The sequence below is a fragment of the Poeciliopsis prolifica genome, unplaced genomic scaffold (assembly GCF_027474105.1).
Source record: "Poeciliopsis prolifica strain line A6 unplaced genomic scaffold, Auburn_PproV2 SCAFFOLD036, whole genome shotgun sequence".
Lineage (NCBI taxonomy): Eukaryota > Metazoa > Chordata > Actinopteri > Cyprinodontiformes > Poeciliidae > Poeciliopsis > Poeciliopsis prolifica.
Genome location: NW_026562411.1, coordinates 2,395,939 through 2,417,583, shown reverse-complemented (window position 1 = coordinate 2,417,583; position 21,645 = coordinate 2,395,939). Strand labels below are relative to the sequence as shown.

At 40.1% G+C, this 21,645-nt stretch overlaps 1 protein-coding gene across 5 annotated transcripts in view; it reads right to left on the bottom strand.

Moving 5' to 3' along the window:
- Positions 1–1,462: 1,462 nt before the first annotated feature.
- The window catches only part of slc39a10 (solute carrier family 39 member 10), a 121,029-nt gene continuing 100,846 nt past the window's right edge, over positions 1,463–21,645 (bottom strand). For 4 of the 5 annotated variants that reach the window (XM_055052963.1, XM_055052965.1, XM_055052967.1 and 1 more), the window contains exons 2-10: positions 15,705–16,709; positions 14,792–14,969; positions 10,476–10,651; positions 9,610–9,780; positions 9,420–9,528; positions 8,428–8,700; positions 8,015–8,095; positions 5,232–5,422; positions 1,463–4,520 (exon numbers count right to left, since the gene is read on the bottom strand). In XM_055052963.1, coding sequence (XP_054908938.1) covers positions 4,368–4,520; positions 5,232–5,422; positions 8,015–8,095; positions 8,428–8,700; positions 9,420–9,528; positions 9,610–9,780; positions 10,476–10,651; positions 14,792–14,969; positions 15,705–16,709 — 2,337 coding nt within the window. In that variant the 3' untranslated portion in view covers positions 1,463–4,367. Of the gene's footprint in view, positions 4,521–5,231; positions 5,423–8,014; positions 8,096–8,427; positions 8,701–9,419; positions 9,529–9,609; positions 9,781–10,475; positions 10,652–14,791; positions 14,970–15,704; positions 16,710–19,511; positions 19,599–21,645 lie in introns of those variants that run through there. The other variant, XM_055052964.1, reaches the window with a different exon arrangement.

Below are 21,645 nucleotides of genomic sequence, written 5' to 3'. Positions count from 1 at the left end.
AACAAGCTTAGGACAAGCTCACCTCATTACTAACTTGTGTACTATTTTTGAGTTCTCTACCCACCTCTGTGTAAAACTAAATATCTCTGATATTTACTGTAGTACTTCCTGCCAAACTAGCTTAGTTAATGTAGCTTTTACCTGCTAGCTAAGACGGACATGTTTCTTACTACTTGTACTCATCAGTTATTCACACGAAAAGTCACGAATCCGTTTAAATGTTGTTTGTTTGGGTGGAGTTCAGGTGAAGTTCTTCTGTGCTGCACTGATTTCATGTTCACCAGCCGGTAGATCAGCGGCAGCTTGTCCACATGTTGACATGTTTTCCTTCAAGATGGCGCGGATCACTTCCGGTTCAGACGGAAGTGATCCCCTTTAGATGGTTGATCTGCTTCCTTATAAACCACAGGCTGCAGATCAACACCAAACTCATTAAATGTGAGCTGCTTTCAAAAACAGGTTTGTGTTTTACAGCAAAGTGCAAAGAAAAAGTTTGACTGGATTTAAAGTTCTGTAAAAAGTAGGTGAGCTAAAGATGAGCTTATTCCCAAATCTAATGAATTTAAAGATGTAAGAAGTTATTTTAAAAAAAATACTTTCATTCAGTTTTTAGAAGAAGTTTCACCAGTTTCGTGCTCGGTAACATTCCAGCACCACAGCTTGTTAATGTTTAATGTACGAGGCCCAGATTCTGTCTGTTCTCATTTGGAGGATTTTCATCGAGTTTTTAGGGCATTTCAATACTGGAGTCTAAACTTCTGTTAAGTTACAGAGTAATGCCACATCCCAAGTTTTTTTTATGTTTCACACCAAGAACATTAGTTGATCTTATTCACACCCTTTGAACTTTTTCATATTTTAGAAGGACAGTTTTGGTCTCACCGCTCCAGAGGACCCAGAGTTCTTAAATATTTCACCAACTCAAATTTAAAACTTTTTAAAACCTTTACTGGATCAAATTTAAGGCTAGTTTCACACCAGAAATGTAAATAATGACATTTTATATAATAATGGGCTTTTTTTTTTACTCAGAAGAATGAGTAAGCAACAGAAGTGAACCTGTTGTAACATGAGAGCTCTGCGCTACACTGCCCCCTATAGGTTTGGCATATTCATAGTAACGCTGAGGGCCAGATTTGCTTCATGTGGACGAAAATGTTTTTGAAAACAATCCTGTCTGTACAATATCCTTTAAAACGACTTCTGACAGCTTTAAATATTTAATTTGGTGATATGAGAATAAAATAAGAAATAAAAAAAGCATGCCATACTTTTCAGATCTTTTTTTTTTTTTTAATGCAAAATTTTCCTTTCAATTCTATTTGTTGGTCATAAAATCCCCTTAAAATAAAGTCTGTGGTTGGAATGTAAGAAAAAGTTGAAGGGGTGTGAATACTTTAGGAAGGTGCATCTTTAAAAACACTGATTTGTATTTAACGTCATGAAACCAGAACCTGCATAATTCAGCATCTTCCTTTCACTTTATTCTTCTTCTTCAGGAAAACGCACCAACAGGCTAACAGCGACATGTTACATTTTATACCTTACAAAAACAAATATACACATAATAAAAAAAAATAATGATGATCAAAGCATTTTCTTCTTCCGGCCAATCAGCAGCGAGGAATCCCTGGAGCGGAGTCCATGTTTGTCCAACAGCATGAGACGAAATGAATCGAGTCCAGATTACAGTAAAAACAGTCAGGTTCTGCTGGAACGGATCCGGGTCGGTTCACTCATTCACACAGTCACTTCAGTCGCTCCTTACTTACCAAGTATTTGACCCATACAGTGGCTGTTTACTTAAATTAATGTATTTATTATGGAAGGCCATTTCTGTCATAAATGACAAAATAAAAGCCCAACAGAAGGTCATAAGTTTGATATAAAAATTCAAAATTTCAACAGTCAAAGTCATGATTTTTGAAATTGAAAGCCAGTTTGAGGAGAAAAAGTCATAATTTTGACTTTCAAAATTTTGAGATTTTGAGTCAACATTTTGAAATAAAGTTAATTTCAACTTTAAAAGTCATACATTCAACTGTCTGAAACAATTTTGAAATAAAGTTGGAATTTTGACTTATTTTTATATTTATGACTTTAAAACAATATTGGGCATTTATGTTTTTCATGGCAGCAAGGGGCTTCCATAAAGCAAAGTCTGTTAAATATTTTCATTCAGCTTTACAGTGACTTTCAAATGTTTACACACTCTGTTATTTTTAATTTTACACTTTGATGTATAAATGAGAATTCACAGCCATAGACTGAAATAATCTTTTTGTCTCTTTTTGTCTTGGTTAAATTTACCTAAAATAAATAAAAAATTTTTTATCCAGAATTATCTTGAAAACATACAATTTTCTCATTTTATTAGGAGTCTGAGAAACAATCTCCCTCTGGGTTTTCATTTCCAGTTCCATCGGTAGAAAAGCATCCAAAGCATGATGCTGCCACCACCGTGTTCACTTGTGAGCATCATGTTCTTCTGTTTTTAGTTGAATTGTGCAGATTAGTCACGTAAAAATTATTAATCTGATATGTTAAATTAGTTGTGTTGATTTGAGAGCCACTGTAAATTCATTAACTTAAAACAAAAACAAAACAAGAAAAACTGATGAAGGGATGAAAACTGGTGAACGTTTGATGAAATTAAAAAATGCCTTCACATGATGAGTCCAGTCGGACCTCGTTAGCGTCTCACGCTCCATGATTCAAACAGCATGAGGATGATTCGCCGCCGGGCGGGACCAGACGGTGATGTCACACAGTGACAGGATACAGTCATGAACGCCGCCGCGTTAGCTTATGCGCTTGTGGAATGTGATGAAGATGGCGGCGAAACTCTCAGACAGAAGAGCCTGGAATGAGCAAAATGTTTCTTGGCGGCTTCAGCGTCCAACAGAAACGCAGAAAATCTGCATAGATCAGAACCAGGAATAAACCGCAGCAGTCAAGTTCACAGCTTCAGGTTGGTTCGCTATGGAGATAAATTGGTGCCATAAAGTTTGACCAAGAATTTTTTATTTTATCTGAAAAACAAAAGAAATAAAAATAAAAAAGTTTAATCTGAGAAGTATACCTTTTTTTTCCAATTTCAAAATTTTTCTTTATTTTGAATTATTTTTCAGTTTCAAAATAATTTTTAGTTTTACATCAATTTGTAGTTTTCATTTTTTGCATAAATTTTTTTTGGGGGGTTTCAAAATGAATTTTCAAAACAATTTTTGGTTTTATTGGTTTAATTTTTCAGTTTTCAATCTTTTTTTTTCCAGCTTAAATTTTTGGTGCAAACTTTATGGCCCGTATGTAGCTCCATAGATCTCATTACAACATTTATGTATGACATGGAAATCGTTGCAGTTTGGCTCCAGATCTTTACATCCTTTCAGAAACATGGCGGACAGCTGGACATGCTAAAGCTAACAGCTCCGGCAGCAGGGCTGGGCGACACATCGCCAAAGTAAAAGCAACTATTTCTTCACACCAGATCCAAGTTTAACAGATGTTTTTTGCTCGCTTTCTTTTCTACAGACCATAGGAAAATATTTTCAAAAACTGGCTTTGACAATAAAGTCATACTAGCAGATAAAGACGCAATTTTACCAGAAAAACTTCTTAAAATTTAAAGAAAAAAGGTTTTAATGTTATCGGTTCATTTATTCTTTGTTTGAGATTAACTCAGTTGCACAAAGTTCTGCTACTGATTATAATTTGATGCTAATGAGTTAAAAAATGAAGAGTTTCTTTTAATGATACAAAAGTATAATTTCACAAGATGCTCAGTTTTGTTTTGTTATTCCTCTAATTGGAGTTTTCATAAAATTACGACCTTATTTTCCTAATATCACAAACTTATTCTGGTAATTTTACAACTTTATTCTTGCGTCTTTATTGTATGATTTAATTATTTCCGTACATATTTGTTCTCATAATTTCAAGCTAAAATCGTATATTTCATCATCGAATTCTAAATAAAGTCCAGATAAACAGAAGCTGTTAAAAATGCTTTCGAAACAAAATGTCCGCTGAACTTTGGAACAAAAGATGTGTTGGTGAAAAAAATCCAGATTTTCCACAAAAAACTTCATAAACGTATAAAGTGAACTGGATTTATCGCCCAGCCCTGTTTGGCGGCTACTCTACCGATCCAGGTTCCCGACGAACCCAGACGACGGAAAAACACGAGATATTGTGCGGAGGAATGTTTCTGGTCCCGTCAGGATGCGGCGTGATGACATCAGCAGGTGGGACTCGACGAAGGACAAGACGACGACACAGATGGGCGTTGTGCTTCGTAAACAGCAACACGACGCGACACGCAGACCAACGAGCGCATGCAGGACGGACGCAGTGGCTTCCGGCCGCTAGAAGCCAAAGTCGAACACGATGCGGTCCTCAAAGATGGCGATTAGCAGCATGATGGCGAAGCCGGTCAGCATGCCGACGTTCTGCAGGATGAAGTGGCCCAGGTGGCAGCGTTTGTGCTCCTCGCTGTCGCCGTGCAACATCTCTGGCAGCTGGAAACGACAGATTGATGGCATCCATTTTATACATCATGTAGCAACATGTAACTACATGTAGCTACATGTAGCGTCACAATGAATCATTTAGCATCATGTAGCAACATGTAGCTACATGTAGCGTCACATTGAATCGTTTAGCATCATGTAGCAATATGTAGCTACATGTAGCGTCACATTGAATCATTTAGCATCATGTAGCAATATGTAGCTACATGTAGCGTCACATTGAATCATTTAGCATCATGTAGCAATATGTAGCTACATGTAGCGTCACATTGAATCATTTAGCATCATGTAGCAATATGTAGCTACATGTAGCGTCACATTGAATCATTTAGCATCATGTAGCAATATGTAGCTACATGTAGCGTCACATTGAATCATTTAGCATCATGTAGCAATATGTAGCTACATGTAGCGTCACATTGAATCATTTAGCATCATGTAGCAACATGTTGCGACATTCTGCTGCTCTCATCAACCAATCAGATACTCCAACTCAGCATCTGATTGGCTGATCAGCTCTGAAACTAATAATTAGTAACTAAACAGTGACTAATAATGACTAATAAAAACTAGTAAACTCAAAACAATTATTAAAATGACCAAAATTAGACAATCAAAATGTCACAAATAAATAAAACTCAACAATAAAGAAAAACACAGATCTATAATAACCCCGGTTAGAGGTCAGTGTGGCCTTACCATGTCCACCAGCGCCACATAGAGGAACATGCCGGCGGTGATGGCGAAGATCCAGTTGGTGACGTTGTGCGTGTACTGGCCCACGGCGGTGCCGATCAGCATGCCGACGTACGCCATGAGGGCGGACAGCAGGTTGTAGACGATGGCCTGCTTCACCGACATGCCGGCCTTCAGCAGGACGGCGAAGTCCCCTGGAACCGCAAACAGCCCGTCAAACTACCAGTCAAACTACCAGATAAACTACCAGTCAAACTACCAGATAAACTACCAGTCAAACTACCAGATAAACTACCAGATAAACTACCAGTCAAACTACCAGATAAACTACCAGTCAAACTACCAGATAAACTACCAGATAAACTACCAGATAAACTACCAGTCAAACTACCAGTCAAACTACCAGTCAAACTACCAGATAAACTACCAGTCAAACTACCAGATAAACTACCAGATAAACTACCAGATAAACTACCAGTCAAACTACCAGATAAACTACCAGTCAAACTACCAGTCAAACTACCAGATAAACTACCAGTCAAACTACCAGTCAAACTACCAGATAAACTACCAGTCACAGCTGAATTTAAGTCCCTTTCTATGAACATTTATAACAGTTGAAACCAGATATTTATGTAGATATTTATGTGTCTGAATTCTTGCTAACTGAATGTTGGGCAATAAATCAATAAAAATATATATCGTGATCAATAGTTGCGCAATATCAATAGATAATATTTAGTCGTTTCAATGAGTTCCGATCCAGAACCGCAAGGCATTCTGGGAGATGTGGGCAGAGGAAACTCAACCTCTCACGGCGGCTAAGCTAAGTGGCTCTCAACTCGCTCTCTGGTTGCCTAGCAACAGCCTTATAACTGCTTAAACATAAAAAGCAGTTTTGTGGCGTAAAAACAATTTGGCAGAATTTCAGATCTTTAAAACAAAAAATAATCAATAATTAGTAACTGATGGAAACGTTTCTATTGCTACGAGTTTTTCAGCCATCTTGTTCAGCGCTACGCTAACATGATGCTAACATGACGCTAACATGATGCTAACATGACGCTAACATGATGCTAACATGACGCTAACGTGATGCTAACATGACGCTAACATGATGCTAACATGACGCTAACGTGATGCTAACATGATGCTAACATGACGCTAACGTGATGCTAACATGATGCTAACATGACGCTAACGTGATGCTAACATGATGCTAACATGATGCCAACATGGAGTCCATTTCTGGTGCTCAGCATCTCAGGGTCTGATTTATTTTATGTTAAATAGCAAGAAGCTACTTAGAAAATATCATTTCTACTTTAAATATGAATTATGTTAAAATCCTATATTTTTGGGAGGATTATATGCAACAATTTAAACTTTTTTAAAGCAAAAATAAAGGTGATTTTAGGCAGTAAAACCCCCTAGAGCCCAGGAAGTTTCTGGTCTTCCTGTTATTCTGTGTGATGCTGCGATGCTGCAGCGTTTGGTCTCTTCCATCTTCGCCGGGCCAAACGCGAGGAGCGGCCGAGTTTCCGTGGAAACGCCCTGGATCTGGAGGGGAGGGGGTTGGCCTACATTTCCTGTAGCAGCGTCCTCCTTTCCTCGCTAATTACCGCGATGAATACATTATCGCTCTGCTCTCATTCATCAATCAATCAGGAGGAAGAGCGCCGGCTCGCGTTTTCCTCACTCCCCCTGCCTCAGGCGCGCCGCCGCCGCCGCCGCCGCCACCGCCCGCCGCGTCTACCGCAATTAACACACCATCACCGCCAATTAGCCTCTCCGTGTGCGGCTGAAGAGCCCTCAGTGCTGCGAAGGTGCTTTTCCGCCCAGATGCGGAAAGACGAGCCGCTCTGGAAGCGATCCGTCTGATGAGCCGCGACAGCAGAGGCTCTTCACCTCAATCATTCGCTTCTTTAGTGATCAATAAAATATGATTGTTTTCCAGATTCAAGATTTTACTGGTGCACAAAATGAGCCGAGCAGAACGTCACCTGGCTCAAAACACAGAAACGACAGCGCATGAACTCACAACAGGTTACGGTATTATTATAATATTGATCAATCGATCGATCAGATTCAGAACCAATGAGCCACAGGAAACCGAAGAGCGAATTCTGGACGTTTCAACAGCGACCAGATCATATTTAATGATTAAAAAGACGATGAGAAAAACATCAGCTCCTCTGGTTTCTAAAATAGGAACGACGAGAATATCGACGTAATTTTACCAGAAAAAAAACATTTTAAAGTTACAAGAAGCAAATTTTACATTTTAATTTTATTTTTTGTGTCATAAATTAATTTCTTTATTCTTTATTATGAATTTATTCTAAATTATTCTAACTTTGTACTGATATTACAAATTTTTAACTTACTATTGTACAGCTTATTAATCTCACCATATAACAATTTTTATGGAATTTATTGTTGCAATATTTTGATTTCTTGTCTTATTCCGACTTTTTTCTTCTATTATTACAGTTTTGTTGTTATATTTTGACTTTTTGTTAAGCAACCTGACATTATTTCAAATTCCTGCTGTACAACTTATTCTCCTAATATTACATTTTCTACATGACTTTTTGTTTCAATATTTCCACTTTTTTGCCTTTAGCTGTAAAACGAACGCGTCAAACAAGATGGCCGCCGTGGCGCTGATGTCACCTTCAGCTTTGGAAACCCACTTGGTGGGACAAAATCCAGATTATCCACCAAATCGATCTGATTAGTGTCAGTAATATGTAATCGATCCGTCCTGATGGTCCTGAACTCACCGAGTTCATGAGGTAGTTCGTGGCAGAAGACGGCCACCGAAGTGCTGATGCCTCCCGTTATGTTGGAGCTGAACGCCGCGCCTGCAGCACAAAACAAGCTTCAGCCACACTTCACAGAAAAACATCAACAACACCGACAAAAAATTACAATTTTCATCATTTATTCAATCTACAGACTCAATAATCTGTTAATTCCAGTTAATCTTTATGCGATTTAAAGTGTTTTCAAACATGGCGCCTCAACGCAGGAAACTCGCAATAAAGTCATAAAACTGTAAGAATAAAAGTCTTAATATTGCGATAAAGTGAAGTCATAAAAGGACAAAGTTAAAAGATTAAAGTCATAATAACACAGAAGTTGAAACAGGATGTGATGTGAAATGCTGTTTCTGATGCGTCGCCGTTTCGCCCACCGATCGCCAGGCCGTCGCTGAAGTTGTGCATGCCGTCTCCCATGATGACCATCCAGGCGATGCTGGCGATGCCGGCGTCCTTCATCTCCTGGTCCGAGTGGCAGTTCCCTCCGTGGGAGTGTCCGTGTCCGTGTCCGTGTCCGTGCTTGCGGGCCTTGCGGCCGCCGTCGGACGCCAGCGGCGTTTTGGTGGTGGGGGAGTCGGGCGGCTGCAGCTCACTGAGCTGCGTGTCGTTGTGCGTATTGTCGCAGGAAACGGCGGAGCTGTCCGGGTCTGAATGAAGGAGGACGAAACGTCACAACCAGGAAGCAGACACGGACCTGAGCGTCTAAACCTGGGGCGCGTGGGCCGTGTGTGGCACCTCAGCTGAGAGCGTTTAGTTTTAAATCACTGCAAGATTTTTACAAATCAAAATTATATTGGAGAACGACTGAGGCTTTTATCTTTTAATCAGCCGTTTTTTCTTTAATTAGTTAATTAGTGACTCAAAACAGACTTTGGTGCATTCAAGTCTGTTTCTAATTAACTTTTTAAAACTCGTTAAATACAGAAAATATGATCCAAAAATGTATTTTCCCCAAAGAAACCCCCAACATTTAAACATTCGCTTAATCAGGCAACCAATCAAAACACCTTAAAACTTTGATTTATTGCGACGGAGAATTAATAAAAAATAAACTGAATTACATGGATAAGGTCAAAGTCTGAGACATAAAATCGCAAAAGTATGAAAATAAAGTTGAAATAATATGTAAACAAATTTTATTATTATGACTTTATTCTAATATTTTTACATCTCGTAATTTTCTTGCTTTTATTTGCTTAGTAATTAAATTCATTTCATGCTGAAGTAATCCTGACGAATTCTCATTTTGTCTGCTGTGATAAAGTTTGTACACCCCGTTCTCACCTTGTACTCGCTGTGATAAAGTTTGTACACCCCGTTCTCACCTTGTACTCGCTGTGATAAAGTTTGTACACCCCGTTCTCACCTTCTGCCAGCGGCTTCAGGTTCAGCCATTCTGCGTCGGAGTGGCGGCTGTGCTGATGGTCTGACTGGTTCCCATCGATGTTCCTCTTGTTTAGCTGCTTCCTCAGCTCCTGTGGGGAAACGGCAGCGGGTATGAGGCGGTTCTGATGGGCGGCTCTGATCGTCGGTTCTGATTGGCCGACCCATCTCACCCTCTGGTCTCTGTAGTGCTTGAACATGCCGATGCAATGCTCGATGATGAAGAGGAGGTAGATGCCGGCCAGCGCAGTCAGGCCCTTCCACACGCCATCGAAGGCCGTGAGCAGATCGCCGTGGTCGGCGGCGCCGCCGGCGGGCTGGCTGTGGTCGTGATGACCCTGAGACTGCAGGGAGAAGACCGGATGGATAACACGGGATGTCGTTACTTTTCTATTTTTAGATGGAAAAAATGACTGGAAAAGTTCCAGAAAATAAACCTTTAAACATCATGCAGGTTGTTCTGGAGTTTGGTCCAAATGGTACCAATGTTTTCTATGCATAATTCACAATATGAAGAATTACAAGGTCACAATAACAGTAAAGGTCATTTCAAACAGAAAAGTTTGAAAAAATGCAGAAGAAAGTCATAATTATGAGCTTTTCAGTGATAATCATAACAATTAAAGTGATAACTACAAGTTTTAAATTAAAAATGTAAACGTCTTAATTAAAATTTTAGTCATAATTATGAAAATAAATCTGAATTATAGGTTTTAATTCATTCTTATGCATTTTAAAATAGAATTATGAGAATAAAAGTTGTAATCACAAGGTTACTAACCCTAACTAACTAATATTTAGCATTAGCTATTATTCAGCTATTGCTAAATAATTGCTAGGCTCTTAGCAGAATGCTAAAAGAGTAGCATTTTGCTAACTGTTAACTGGTAAAAGCGCTAAATCAAAAATTATTAGCAGATTAGCGAAAAGCTCTGAGCCTTTTCCATTCATTCAGCTGCAGTTTGGATCCAGTCTTTCTGACCCAGAAGGTTTTCATTCCAGCCGGATGTTGTGAGTTTTCGGGTCGGGCTGAACTCACGTGAGGCAGCAGATGAAGGAGAGCGTCTCCGCTGAGCGTTCCCACCGCTAGCGCCACCAGGAAGGTGAGCAGGAACTTGAAGCAGGACTGCTTGAGGATGGGGACGAGAACGACCCCCAGGAGGGACAGCAGGCTGATGATGGTGATGGAGACGAAGCCCCAGATCCACACCCACACTGCACCAATCAGAGAAGACTGGCTGTAAACATCCAGATATTTTCAATACATCAACAAAAAAGCAACATTTTCAACTCAGAAAACACTTTTTGCTGCTAAATTATCAGATACATACACACATAGACTCAACAACAGATATATTTATTGTTTTCACTGTTATTTAGGCCATTAAATCATCAGATGTAACTCTACCAACAGCAGATAAACCGTAATATGTGCTCCAGTAAAACTCATTTATCAGATAGAAGAAGGTTTTGAAAATTGACAAGCTTTAGGCAGGTATTTTGGGTCTAAGAGCAACAGAAACGAAGGTTCTGGCTCCTTAGTTTTGGACGTGAAAAAAAATATATGTAATTAATTTATTACATATAATTTATTGGGTTCTACATTTATGTTTTGATTGAATATGACTAAGTATGAACTGAATTTTCTGATTGGGGCAACGGTCCCCTCTACCCCCCCTCTGGGGGGAGCCACTGCAGTGGCAGAAACAAAGACGCAACAGACATACAGAAAGAGAGAGAAGCAAAAAGATAGAAAGAAACAAACAAGAAAGAAAACAATAAAGAAGAACAAAAGAAATGGAGAAAAAACGACAGAATATGATTTAAAGTGCCTGTCGGCCGTTGCCATGCCGACCGAGTCATGGGTGAAAACACTTGTGGTCGTCTCCTAGGAGACGGTCACAAGTTTAATGTCGGATGAAATTGAACTGTGCTGGTTGCCATAGCAACGCTCACGTTCAGCCGAGGAACTGGGCTTAACTGGAACCAGTGAAACCAGTGAAACCAGCTAAACCAGTGAAACCAGTGAAACCAGCTAAACCAGTTAAACCAGTGAAACCAGTGAAACCAGTTAAACCAGTAAAACCACTGGAACCAGTTAAACCAGTGAAACCAGTTAAACCAGTGAAACCAGTGGAACCAGTGAAACCAGTGAAACCAGTGAAACCAGCTAAACCAGCTAAACCAGTGAAACCAGTAAAACCAGTGAAACCAGTGAAACCACTGGAACCAGTGAAACCAGTGAAACCAGTGAAACCACTGGAACCAGTTAAACCAGTGAAACCAGTTAAACCAGTGAAACCAGTGGAACCAGTTAAACCAGCTAAACCAGTGAAACCACTGGAACCAGTCAAACCAGCTAAACCAGTGAAACCAGTGAAACCAGCTAAACCAGTGAAACCAGTGAAACCAGCTAAACCAGCTAAACCAGTGAAACCAGTGAAACCAGTTAAACCAGCTAAACCAGTGAAACCAGTCAAACCACTGGAACCAGTTAAACCAGCTAAACCAGTGAAACCAGTGAAACCAGTGAAACCACTGGAACCAGTTAAACCAGCTAAACCAGTTAAACCAGTGAAACCAGTGAAACCAGTGAAACCACTGGAACCAGTTAAACCAGTGAAACCAGTTAAACCAGTGAAACCAGTGGAACCAGTTAAACCAGATAAACCAGTTAAACCAGTGAAACCAGCCAAACCAGTTAAACCAGTGAAACCAGTTAAACCAGTGACGCCAGTGAAACCGGTGAAACCAGTGAAACCACTTAAACCAGTTACTGCAGCTGTTTCACTGGTTCACACTGGGTCTGACGTTTGATTCCCATCACGCTGATCTTTCCTGCGGTGAGCAGCTCACAGCTGAAGCTCATGAACCCGACGGAGCGCCGCGGCCGTAACTCCAGACGCAGCGTCGTAAAAACCGGCGCAGGAGTTTAAAATCGGCTTCAACCGAAACACGTTTCTCAGGCTGCAGCTCCGTCTGCATCAGAAAACAATTAGTCTGTTTAACTGCAGACATTTTGTTGGGTAGTTAAATACTGTTTAGTCTCAGTTTAGTTTTCTTATAGTAGTATTTTTCATACTTTGGGTAATTTTGATCAATTTCCACAAGTTTCCAAAGGGACAGCAAAATAAAGTAACCATGTTAACTTCAGTTGTTATAAAAACTCTATAAATATCAAATAAGACTTTTAAAAAAAGACCTTGTAATTTAGCCTTGAAATTGTGTCTCTGTCTCTTTAAAAACTCCAGCTGTGAACATTTAACATTCATCTCAGAGCCTGGTGGCAGGAAGAGAGAAAGAGAAAACAAAGAAAGGAGGAAAAATGACAGAAAAAATAAAGCTAAAATATAGAAAAAATACAAGAAAAAGAAAACAGAGAAAAAGAACAAAACACAGAGAAAAAGGGAAAAAATCAAAAGGAAAAGATGCAAGAAAACAATAAGCTAAAGAAAAAAAGATATAAAATAAAAAAGTAGGAAGAAACAAAACACAAAGAAATAAAGACAGAGGAAGAAAAGAAAAGAGAGATAATGTTGTCAGTCTGAGCTGCAGTTTTCAGGATGTAAATATCATGCAGGCGGATCGTTATGGAGGACAAACATCACAGATAACTTTCTCTCTCATGTTTTCCTGTTTTCTCGCGCCGAACAGGGAAACGGTTTCACAGCTCACTGCGTTCCCATTTGTCGCTGTTGGAGCTTCGCCGCCCTGAGCGGCGGCTGTACATCAGCCGGGCGGTGCGCCGCCGCCGCTCCCTCACGCAGCTCGTTACCTTAATGCAGGTGTGGCGCTGCGGCGTAGCAACAAAGGAATTACACAGAGAAATGGCCGACGGCGTCCTAATTGGCTCAGCGAAGAGAGGGTGTGAGCGGCGGCGGCGGCGGGGGGGAAGCTCCCCATGAAGGCCAGCAGGGGGTAGATGAGAGGCAGCGCCGCAGCGCTTCCTGATGTCTAGCGCCTCTAGTTTCCCTCTAATGAGGAGCCATCGCTGCCCTTTTGACTTGTTTTACAGTCATCATTTCCATTTTTATGACTATTGTGAGCAGCAGCGTGGGGCTCATGTGATGCAGGTTCTTCCATGTTTAATAATTGAACTTTATTCCGTCCGGGAAGAAAAAGAAACATCTTTAAAGTTCAAATCATCGCATCTGAAATGGAGGATGCAGACTTTTTAAGCACTAATTCTTATTAAATTAGGCTGAGCGGGACATTTTATGACCCTCCACTCACCAAGCTGCTCAATGTTTACAGTGACGACTTCACAACTTCCAGGACAATACAGGGAAACATTTTAATTTAACGCCACTGCAGGCTGCGGACGTTCTTAATATATTGCTTAATCACGCTAAGCGATTACTGGTTCTGGTCTTATCGGTATAAAATGTTTATGGTTTTATTTCTGGAACTTGTTACTCGTTAACTGTGCAACGCTGTGCTGTCCTGTTTTAAAGGCTAATAAAGGAAGCCCCAGAGAAAGTCACCACAAGGTCACTTTCCTTACAGCTGCTCCTTCTGCCACAATGCAAACACAGAATCTGCCATTAAAGCTAAACCTTTTAAAAAAGGAGCAAGCGGTGAAACTACAAGCACTGGACCTTTAACATGAGCAAACAGGTGAATTTTATTAGAGTATTCAATGCCAAGGAATGCTAACATGCTAAATGTAGCTAATTTTAGAACATAAGCTAATAGTAGCATAGTTTAGCAGGTTAGAGAACATTAGCTTTGTCGCTAAGGACATAAATAAGCTCCAGTGTTAAACACAATAAGTTGCTATGCAATTAGTAGAGGTTTTCCAGCAAATGCTAGCATAGTAGCAAATGCTACCTAACATTAGCATAGATAATAATGATCTATTGCTAACGACACCAACTAACATTTAGCACTTCAGAAAATGATGACATGTCTCGCAGGTTAGAAAATGTTAGCATTGTAGCGAAGGAGAGTAAATACGCTATGGCTTTACAGCAAGCCGAAATGGTGTTATTAGTGTTTATTTTTATATAGCTAATAGTTGCTGTCAAAAAGTAACACTTGCACGGCAGCATTTTAGAGGACGGTAGCATGAACGTAGTCGTTGGGATAGCACAAGTATTTTGCTGGGCTGTTTTCAGAAGCAGCAGATCCAAATGGAAGAACAAAATGTGAATTTTTCATAATAAATTTTCTTTAAACGTGAGTTCAGGCCTAAATCACCAATAAAGCTTTAATTTCTTCTGACTTTTTCAAGTTTAAATTTATACCTGATTATTGTTTTTGCTCACCGGACCATCGATCAGCATTAATCAGAGCTCCTTTATTGCTCTCCTGTTGTTGCCTCCACCAGGGCCGGATCGATGTTCGGCTGCTTACCAGAACTGATGGGCTCCAGGGCTTCCTGCTCCACCTCCATCTGATGGTAATGGCGGATGCAGACGCGGCTGTCGATCTGGTAGAGCAGGGCGGGGCACAGGAAGGTGAACTCGCTGGGGGAGATGACCGAGTCGGGATGCAGGCCGTAGTAGGTGAGGAGTTGAGTCAGGTTCAAACACTGGGCGAGTGGAAAGAGTCAAAAAGTAAGAAAACTAACGACTACTTTAGTAATCTAACTAAATCAATTAATAAGGTTATTTTCAACAGAATTTGATTTGTTCATTGTTTATCTTCCGAAATACCCTTAATAGAAATACTAGATGTAGTTTTATTCATAACTGAAAAGCATAGATGCTATAATAATGAATTTTATACCATTAAAATGATTTGGTAACAGTGAGTGACATCACTGGTCAGGAAATGCATCATGAAAGAAAAGATAATAATATACAGAATTTAAGTGACCAACTAATGAAAAATCAATTCATATTCCAGTTAACAATTAATCAATTACTAAATGAGTTGATGATTATTTGAATAATTAATTAATCATGATCAATCCAACTAATCATGGTCAATCATGATTAATCAATTACTGAAATGATAAACTAATTTTAGTCATCGATTAAATAATCCAGTTAACAATTAACTAAAAAAGTTGATTATTTCAATAAGTTCATTACAATTTATTTGATTAATCGTGACTGGTCACGATCAATCAAGAATTTCAGTGATTTAATTTGATTATTCTAATAATCGACCAATCACGATTACTTATGATTAGTCTGATTAATTGTTTCAGCTCTAAAGACCAGAATCATATCAGTTAACGTCTTAGGGAGTAGAAAGACAAAAACAGGAGCATGTTTCTGAATAGTTAGTGATCAATTAATCAATCAGGGTGAGGTCCTACCTCCTCATGCTGGTGCGTCATTCCACCTGGATGTTCTGTAAGCACTGGTGAATCTGGAGCCACAGCAGCCGCACCTGGAGCCTCTCTCTTGTTTTTATGAGCGTGGTCATGACTGACAGACTGGGGTGTTTCAGGTGTCGGTAACTTGTTGGGCCTCCGCTGGCCTCTGACCTTTCCCGGCCTCCTGGTCCTCCTGGGCGGATTTTGCGTGGGACCGACTGGCGGCTCCAGTTGTCCATCGGTGTGATTGTGTCGGTCATGGCTATGGTTTCTGTGGCCATGATGCACAGAGGTCAGATGTTTGCGGCTAGTCTGTGCTTCTGTTTGCTGGTGTGGGTGGTCCTCATCATGCCTATCATGATCAGTCTGTTCCTGGTTCCCACTCGGCTCACCAGTCGGCAGACTGGAAGCAGTGGTGTGGCTGCATCGTGTTGGAACCTGCTCTGTTTGTGGCTGACGGGGCTTGTGGTCATGATGGTCGTGACTGTGGTCATGATGGTCATGATGGTCGTGACTGTGGTGATCATGACTGTGATGATCATGATTGTGGTTGTGGTGGTCATGATTGTGGCCGTCGCCAGACGATGAGTGTGAGTGAAGCCCTTCCTGAACGTCCAGCAGGTCAAGGTGGGCTACATGGTCATGACCCAGATCCTCATGATCCACACCTACCAACTTCACTTCCCCTAAACCCAGACTCATCAGGAGACTCTGGAAGCCCTGGAAGTCCAAGCGGTCTTTCTGTCCGTAGCGCCTGAACAGCTGCTGGATGTAGAAACGCTGCTCTTCCTCTAGAGGTCCCCCTTCTGGAGCGTCGGGCTCGGCGGTGGCTCGGACATACGGCGCCTCAGAGATCTGCCGGTCGATGTGCTGATGTCCGACAGTTGGGTGGTCATGTCCGTCCGCGTGGCAATGGTTGCAGTGATGGAAGATGAAGGTGAGAATGCACAGGAAGCAGAATTTGGTGTGTACGTGCACTCGCATTGTGTCCTCGTTATTGGTCCCCTGCAACAAAAGCAGAGCACTTAATAACTACAGTGGCAAAACTGAAATTAAGTCACTGAAATGCTAATGCAGGGACAGACACGATGATGTCTCACTGGGCTACAGACCCACTGGATCCCTGAAAACTGATCCAATGAGTCACTGCACTGGATCACACCTGATCGTCTGGTACACTCAGTTCCCCTCCTCACCTGTGGGGGCGCTGCACCAGGAACCACTGAGGGTTCTGAAGACAACTTCCTTCATTACAAAATGTAATCAAAAATGAATTAGTAAGATTTTAGCAATCGTCTTTGGTAAATAAATCACGAGCCGCTTCTGGAGCTAGCGCTCGACTGAGCATCTGTTTTGGTTGTTTTTACCCAGAATGCCTTGAGTCATAGTCCGCTTTCTACAACGGAGCATTAGCACCGCCGTACATGGAGGAAAAAACTCCCACCAGAAAACTTAATTTGTTTATATTAATCTGAGAAATTTTCAAGAAAAAAAAGGAGAAATGTTTTAAAAGTTAAAAAAATGTTTCAAAGTAAAAAATGTTAAACTTTTAAAGTAAACTCCAAATTTCAAAGCTTTTTCTAGAAAATGTCTGAGCTTACAAATTTTTGTATTTATCCGAGCAAATATTTTGATATTTGAATAACGTGTTAGGGAATAAATTTGAATTTGAATAAATTTGAAATTTCAAATTTATTCAAATTCAAATTTCTAAAATTAATCAAAAAAAATTTCTGGAAAATGTCAGAATTTTTTGGCAGAAATTTTCTACTCATGCTTAATTTTTCTATGTACAAAGGCTCCAACATGCTGTCACAGTTTCTGCTTTTCACATACTCATTCAAACTGCAGCAGTTCAACCAAACATATCCCAGGGTTTACAGGCGGACCAGAGTTCACTTGTTTGGTCCGATTTCGGGTTCACACCGGACTAGAACTGGAGTTGGATTAAAGCAGAGCAAACACAGCTGACTCACCAAACTATTACTCACTGATGTAGCTACTCAACGAATCGCTGACACGCTATCTTAGTGATAAACCGCCTCCCTGACAAAGTGACTCGCTGAAACACTGACACGCTAATGCAGTGACACACTGATCCAGTGGAGCACTTAACCACCGACGCACTGCAGGATGGCGAGTCTCCAAAGCAAAATTTCATGGATCCAGCAGGAGAATTAAGATAACAAGCTTGTAGACAAACAGTACTTTCAAAGCTGCTTCACCTCTCATGTTGGAATAACAGATCCAACGTTCAGCAGCCCAACAAACTCCACAGAGGACGGAGAAACAAATTGCTCGTTTTCTCCCACTTTAAAAAGCCTGAAGCAGCAATATGATTCCAGTCAAATGATCCTCATAAGGTCTCTGCTGAGGCCCGTGGGTGGCCTGGAGAGGGAAATAAAGGGAGGTCAGATGAAGAAGAGGTGAGGCGCGCGCACACACACACACACACACACACACACACACACAGCCAGCTTGTTAACTGAGTTTATCACGGAGTTCTCCTGCTTCAGTTAAAAACAAAGAGGAAGACGTTTCATCCTCATCTCACAGTCAAGTTTCAACACCAACTAGACCATCAACATTTAGCAGAATCAATTTCTCACAAATCAAAAAGTAAATCTGAATCTGGACAAACACAGAAACCAAACACAAGGTAACGACTACAACTTGCAACAAAGTCTGGGAGCAGGGAGGATCGGCACCAGCGGCCATCTGCGTTTCTGCCTTAGAAACATGTTGACATAAACTTTCTAAGCCCTGCATCTCCACAGAAAAACATGAACTTCATCCATCCAACTGCTGAGAAATTTCCACTTAACCATGACAGTGGAAAAAAGCTAGCTAGCTAGAAAAGGTATGTTAGCAATAAGTTAGCGGTAGCCTCAACCGTCTGAAGTTACAGAACGCAGTGAGGACGTTTGAGTGAGTTTAACTTTTGCCTGATAAACGAGAAAAACTGGCTACTCCAGAGCTGTGGTTGTGTTTGTCGCAATAAGCGAAAACATTAATTGCAAAATAAATTAAATCGAGTTGAAACATTTCCATTCGCCTGATTTATTGTTTTCCTCTTTCTACCAAAAACTGCACAATAAAAGTGCTGAGTTTGCTGCGTTGGCCTTTTCTTGAAGGATAATTTCATTTTAAGAGACTAAATGATAATTTTTTTGTTGTTTCTGTTGTTTTGGAAACTGAATTTGTCCTCCAGATTGATTTATACAAGTTTATTGATCTTTAAGAGTGTGGGCTTACACTATTTTAAATAACTTTATAATATTCTCAGAACAACAATATTGTTTCTGGGACAATTTATCATCCAGCAAAGTTTGTTATTGTGAATATTTACATACTTTCCATACATTTTTGAATAATTTTTCATGTCCTAAAGTGTTTCCACATGTTTGCTCAAACTTGTCTAATAAAAGTCTTTGGTGTAAATATGTGGTGTGAAAACTTTCTGGTGTTGCGTAAAATTCACTCAGTGCAGCAGAACAGCTGACATCAGCCGGTGATTAAACATGAGATGGAAACCAGCGTTTCATTCCCATCAACATGGGAATCGTCCGCCCTGTTGACTGATCGTTGACCTGATTAAATCAGAGCTGATCACATCATCAATGACTTCCTTCCTCTCTACAGTTTGACTTCTTTAGAACAATTTTCACACCAAATCAGACAATTTCTAATAATTATTCTCACATAACCTGCTTCAAAAGATTTGATCTGTTGCAAATATTTACAAATAAACATTTTAGTTATTAAAACCAACCTAATTCTGGTGACAATGAGATGGGATGGACCTACCTGAACCCCAGGAATGAGTGAAACTCACTCCGACCAACAACAGACCTCAGCTGCAGGAACACAGGCGCTTCTTCACCGCTGCAGACTGCTCTGTGTTTATAGACCAGCCAGCACTGACCTTTGAACCCAGCCAGGGCCTATTTTTAAGAACACACCCTCCTAGCAGCAGCCTGCAGCCACTTCCTGACACGACTCTTTGTTGTGGAGTTTGGTATTTAATGAACAAGAAAATCTTTATTCATGCTGAGCTCAACTGGCTTGAATAAAATATTGTTTTGCAGGAGTTTTGCAGCGTTTTAACTCGCTTTATGCTGATTGAGATGGAAGTTAAGGGATACACTCAACACAACGACACTGAGGGGCGATTAAGACAATACTCCTGTAATCAGGCTGGAAACCACAAAAGACTTTCTATAAAGATCAATTAATTAAAATGAGACCAATCAGTTTTTTTTCTTATGATTCCAGGTTTATTTCTGTTTAATTTATTGCTTTCTTTGGTTGTTTAATTTTTTTCCTATTTTAAACATAAAAAACTCAAATTTATTGGTCTCAAAATTAACAATATATTACTATATTAGTTGTTATTGGTCTGTCTGATTAGGTAATTTTTAAATACCAAATGATTGATAATTTGATCAGTACTTAAGGAGACATTTTACCAAATACTTTTTTACTCTTACTTGAGTAATTTCTTGGACTTGCTACTTTTTACTTACTGAATAACATGGATGACAGCAGTAAAAGGTAAAAACATAATTTCAGTCTAGAAACCCTCTTTAAACAGCTGCTGTTAAACTTACCAAATTAATTGCCACACTAATAAAGTTCAAATTCTGCTCATTTTGTTAGAGCAAAGTTTTTTTCAGCATTGTTTCTGGTATTCGACATGAGAAGGAGGCTGGGAAAACAACGGCTCCGACCTCTAAGCTGCTTCATATGATTCTCACACGGTGAAAACATCCCTCCCATCTCCGCAGCAGGCGGCTGAGTGCAGGGAGCTACGCACGCAAACACACACAAAACAAAATCATAATGTGATCATTTTATTCACATTTTCTTTAGACTTTATTCTTCAAACATTGGCTTTAAGCTCGTTATATTTTTTAATTTGTTTTTTCCCATAAGGCCCCAATAGTCTGTTGCACATTGGCTGATATTAGTTACTTTTTAGCCTTTGGACGTTAAAATTTTTAAAATAATTAAGCTGTCTCATCAAAATCCAAACACAGTAAAACCTTCTGTATTTTGATTCTATTAAAAATGAAGTACAAATCTGATGTCAATAAAATAATTGGGTGTTTCCAGATAAATCAACAATATAAGTTGGAATAAACAGACGAAACTATCCGAGACCTTCTCAGTTTCTATCAGTAAGAATTAAAGTTGGAGTTTGTTTTCCACATAAACCCGACGCCTGCATGGTGGAAGGGACAGACAACAGTTTGCATCTGAGAAAAGTGTCAGAGGAGTGTTTTTTCTTAGAAAAGGCCAAAGGGAGGGCAGATGCCGGCCGCCACATGGACCCAACTCCTAACAGATGGTCTAGAAATCTGCTAAGACTCCAATCTGCTGACGAAAGACGAAGTTCAGGAGAGCAACAAGCAGGAGTCGCCTGACTCGAGTTCAACGATAATCACAACAAGTTGGAAAATTACATCTCTGAACAGACATGATGTTGCTGCATGTGATTATCCACAGACGATTGAAGGTTGGGCGGAGTAGCAACTGCGAAACACAGAGTCAGTGGTGGTCCATCACTTTGTCTGCTCAGAACAGCAATTAGTGGATCTCCAACAACTACTGAGCTGCTTGAATCTGTTTTCAACAAAAACAGAGTGACTGAAAGAGATGCAAGTTAATATGAGCTAAGCTCAGCGGTAGGAAGGTTAGGGCACTTCATCAGCAGCCATGTTTTTGTCTTAAATGTTAAAAAACTAAAAAAAAATAACTCAGATGTAAGACTGAGATGTACAAACTTCGTCCATCCAATTAGCGATAAATTTCCACTCACCATGAAAGACAAAGCTATCTAGTTAGCTAACACAATGATGTTAGCAATGAGTTAGCTGCAGCTTGACAGACTCAGATTTTTGCCTGACAGAAATGTCCCACAAACAAAATACTGACTATA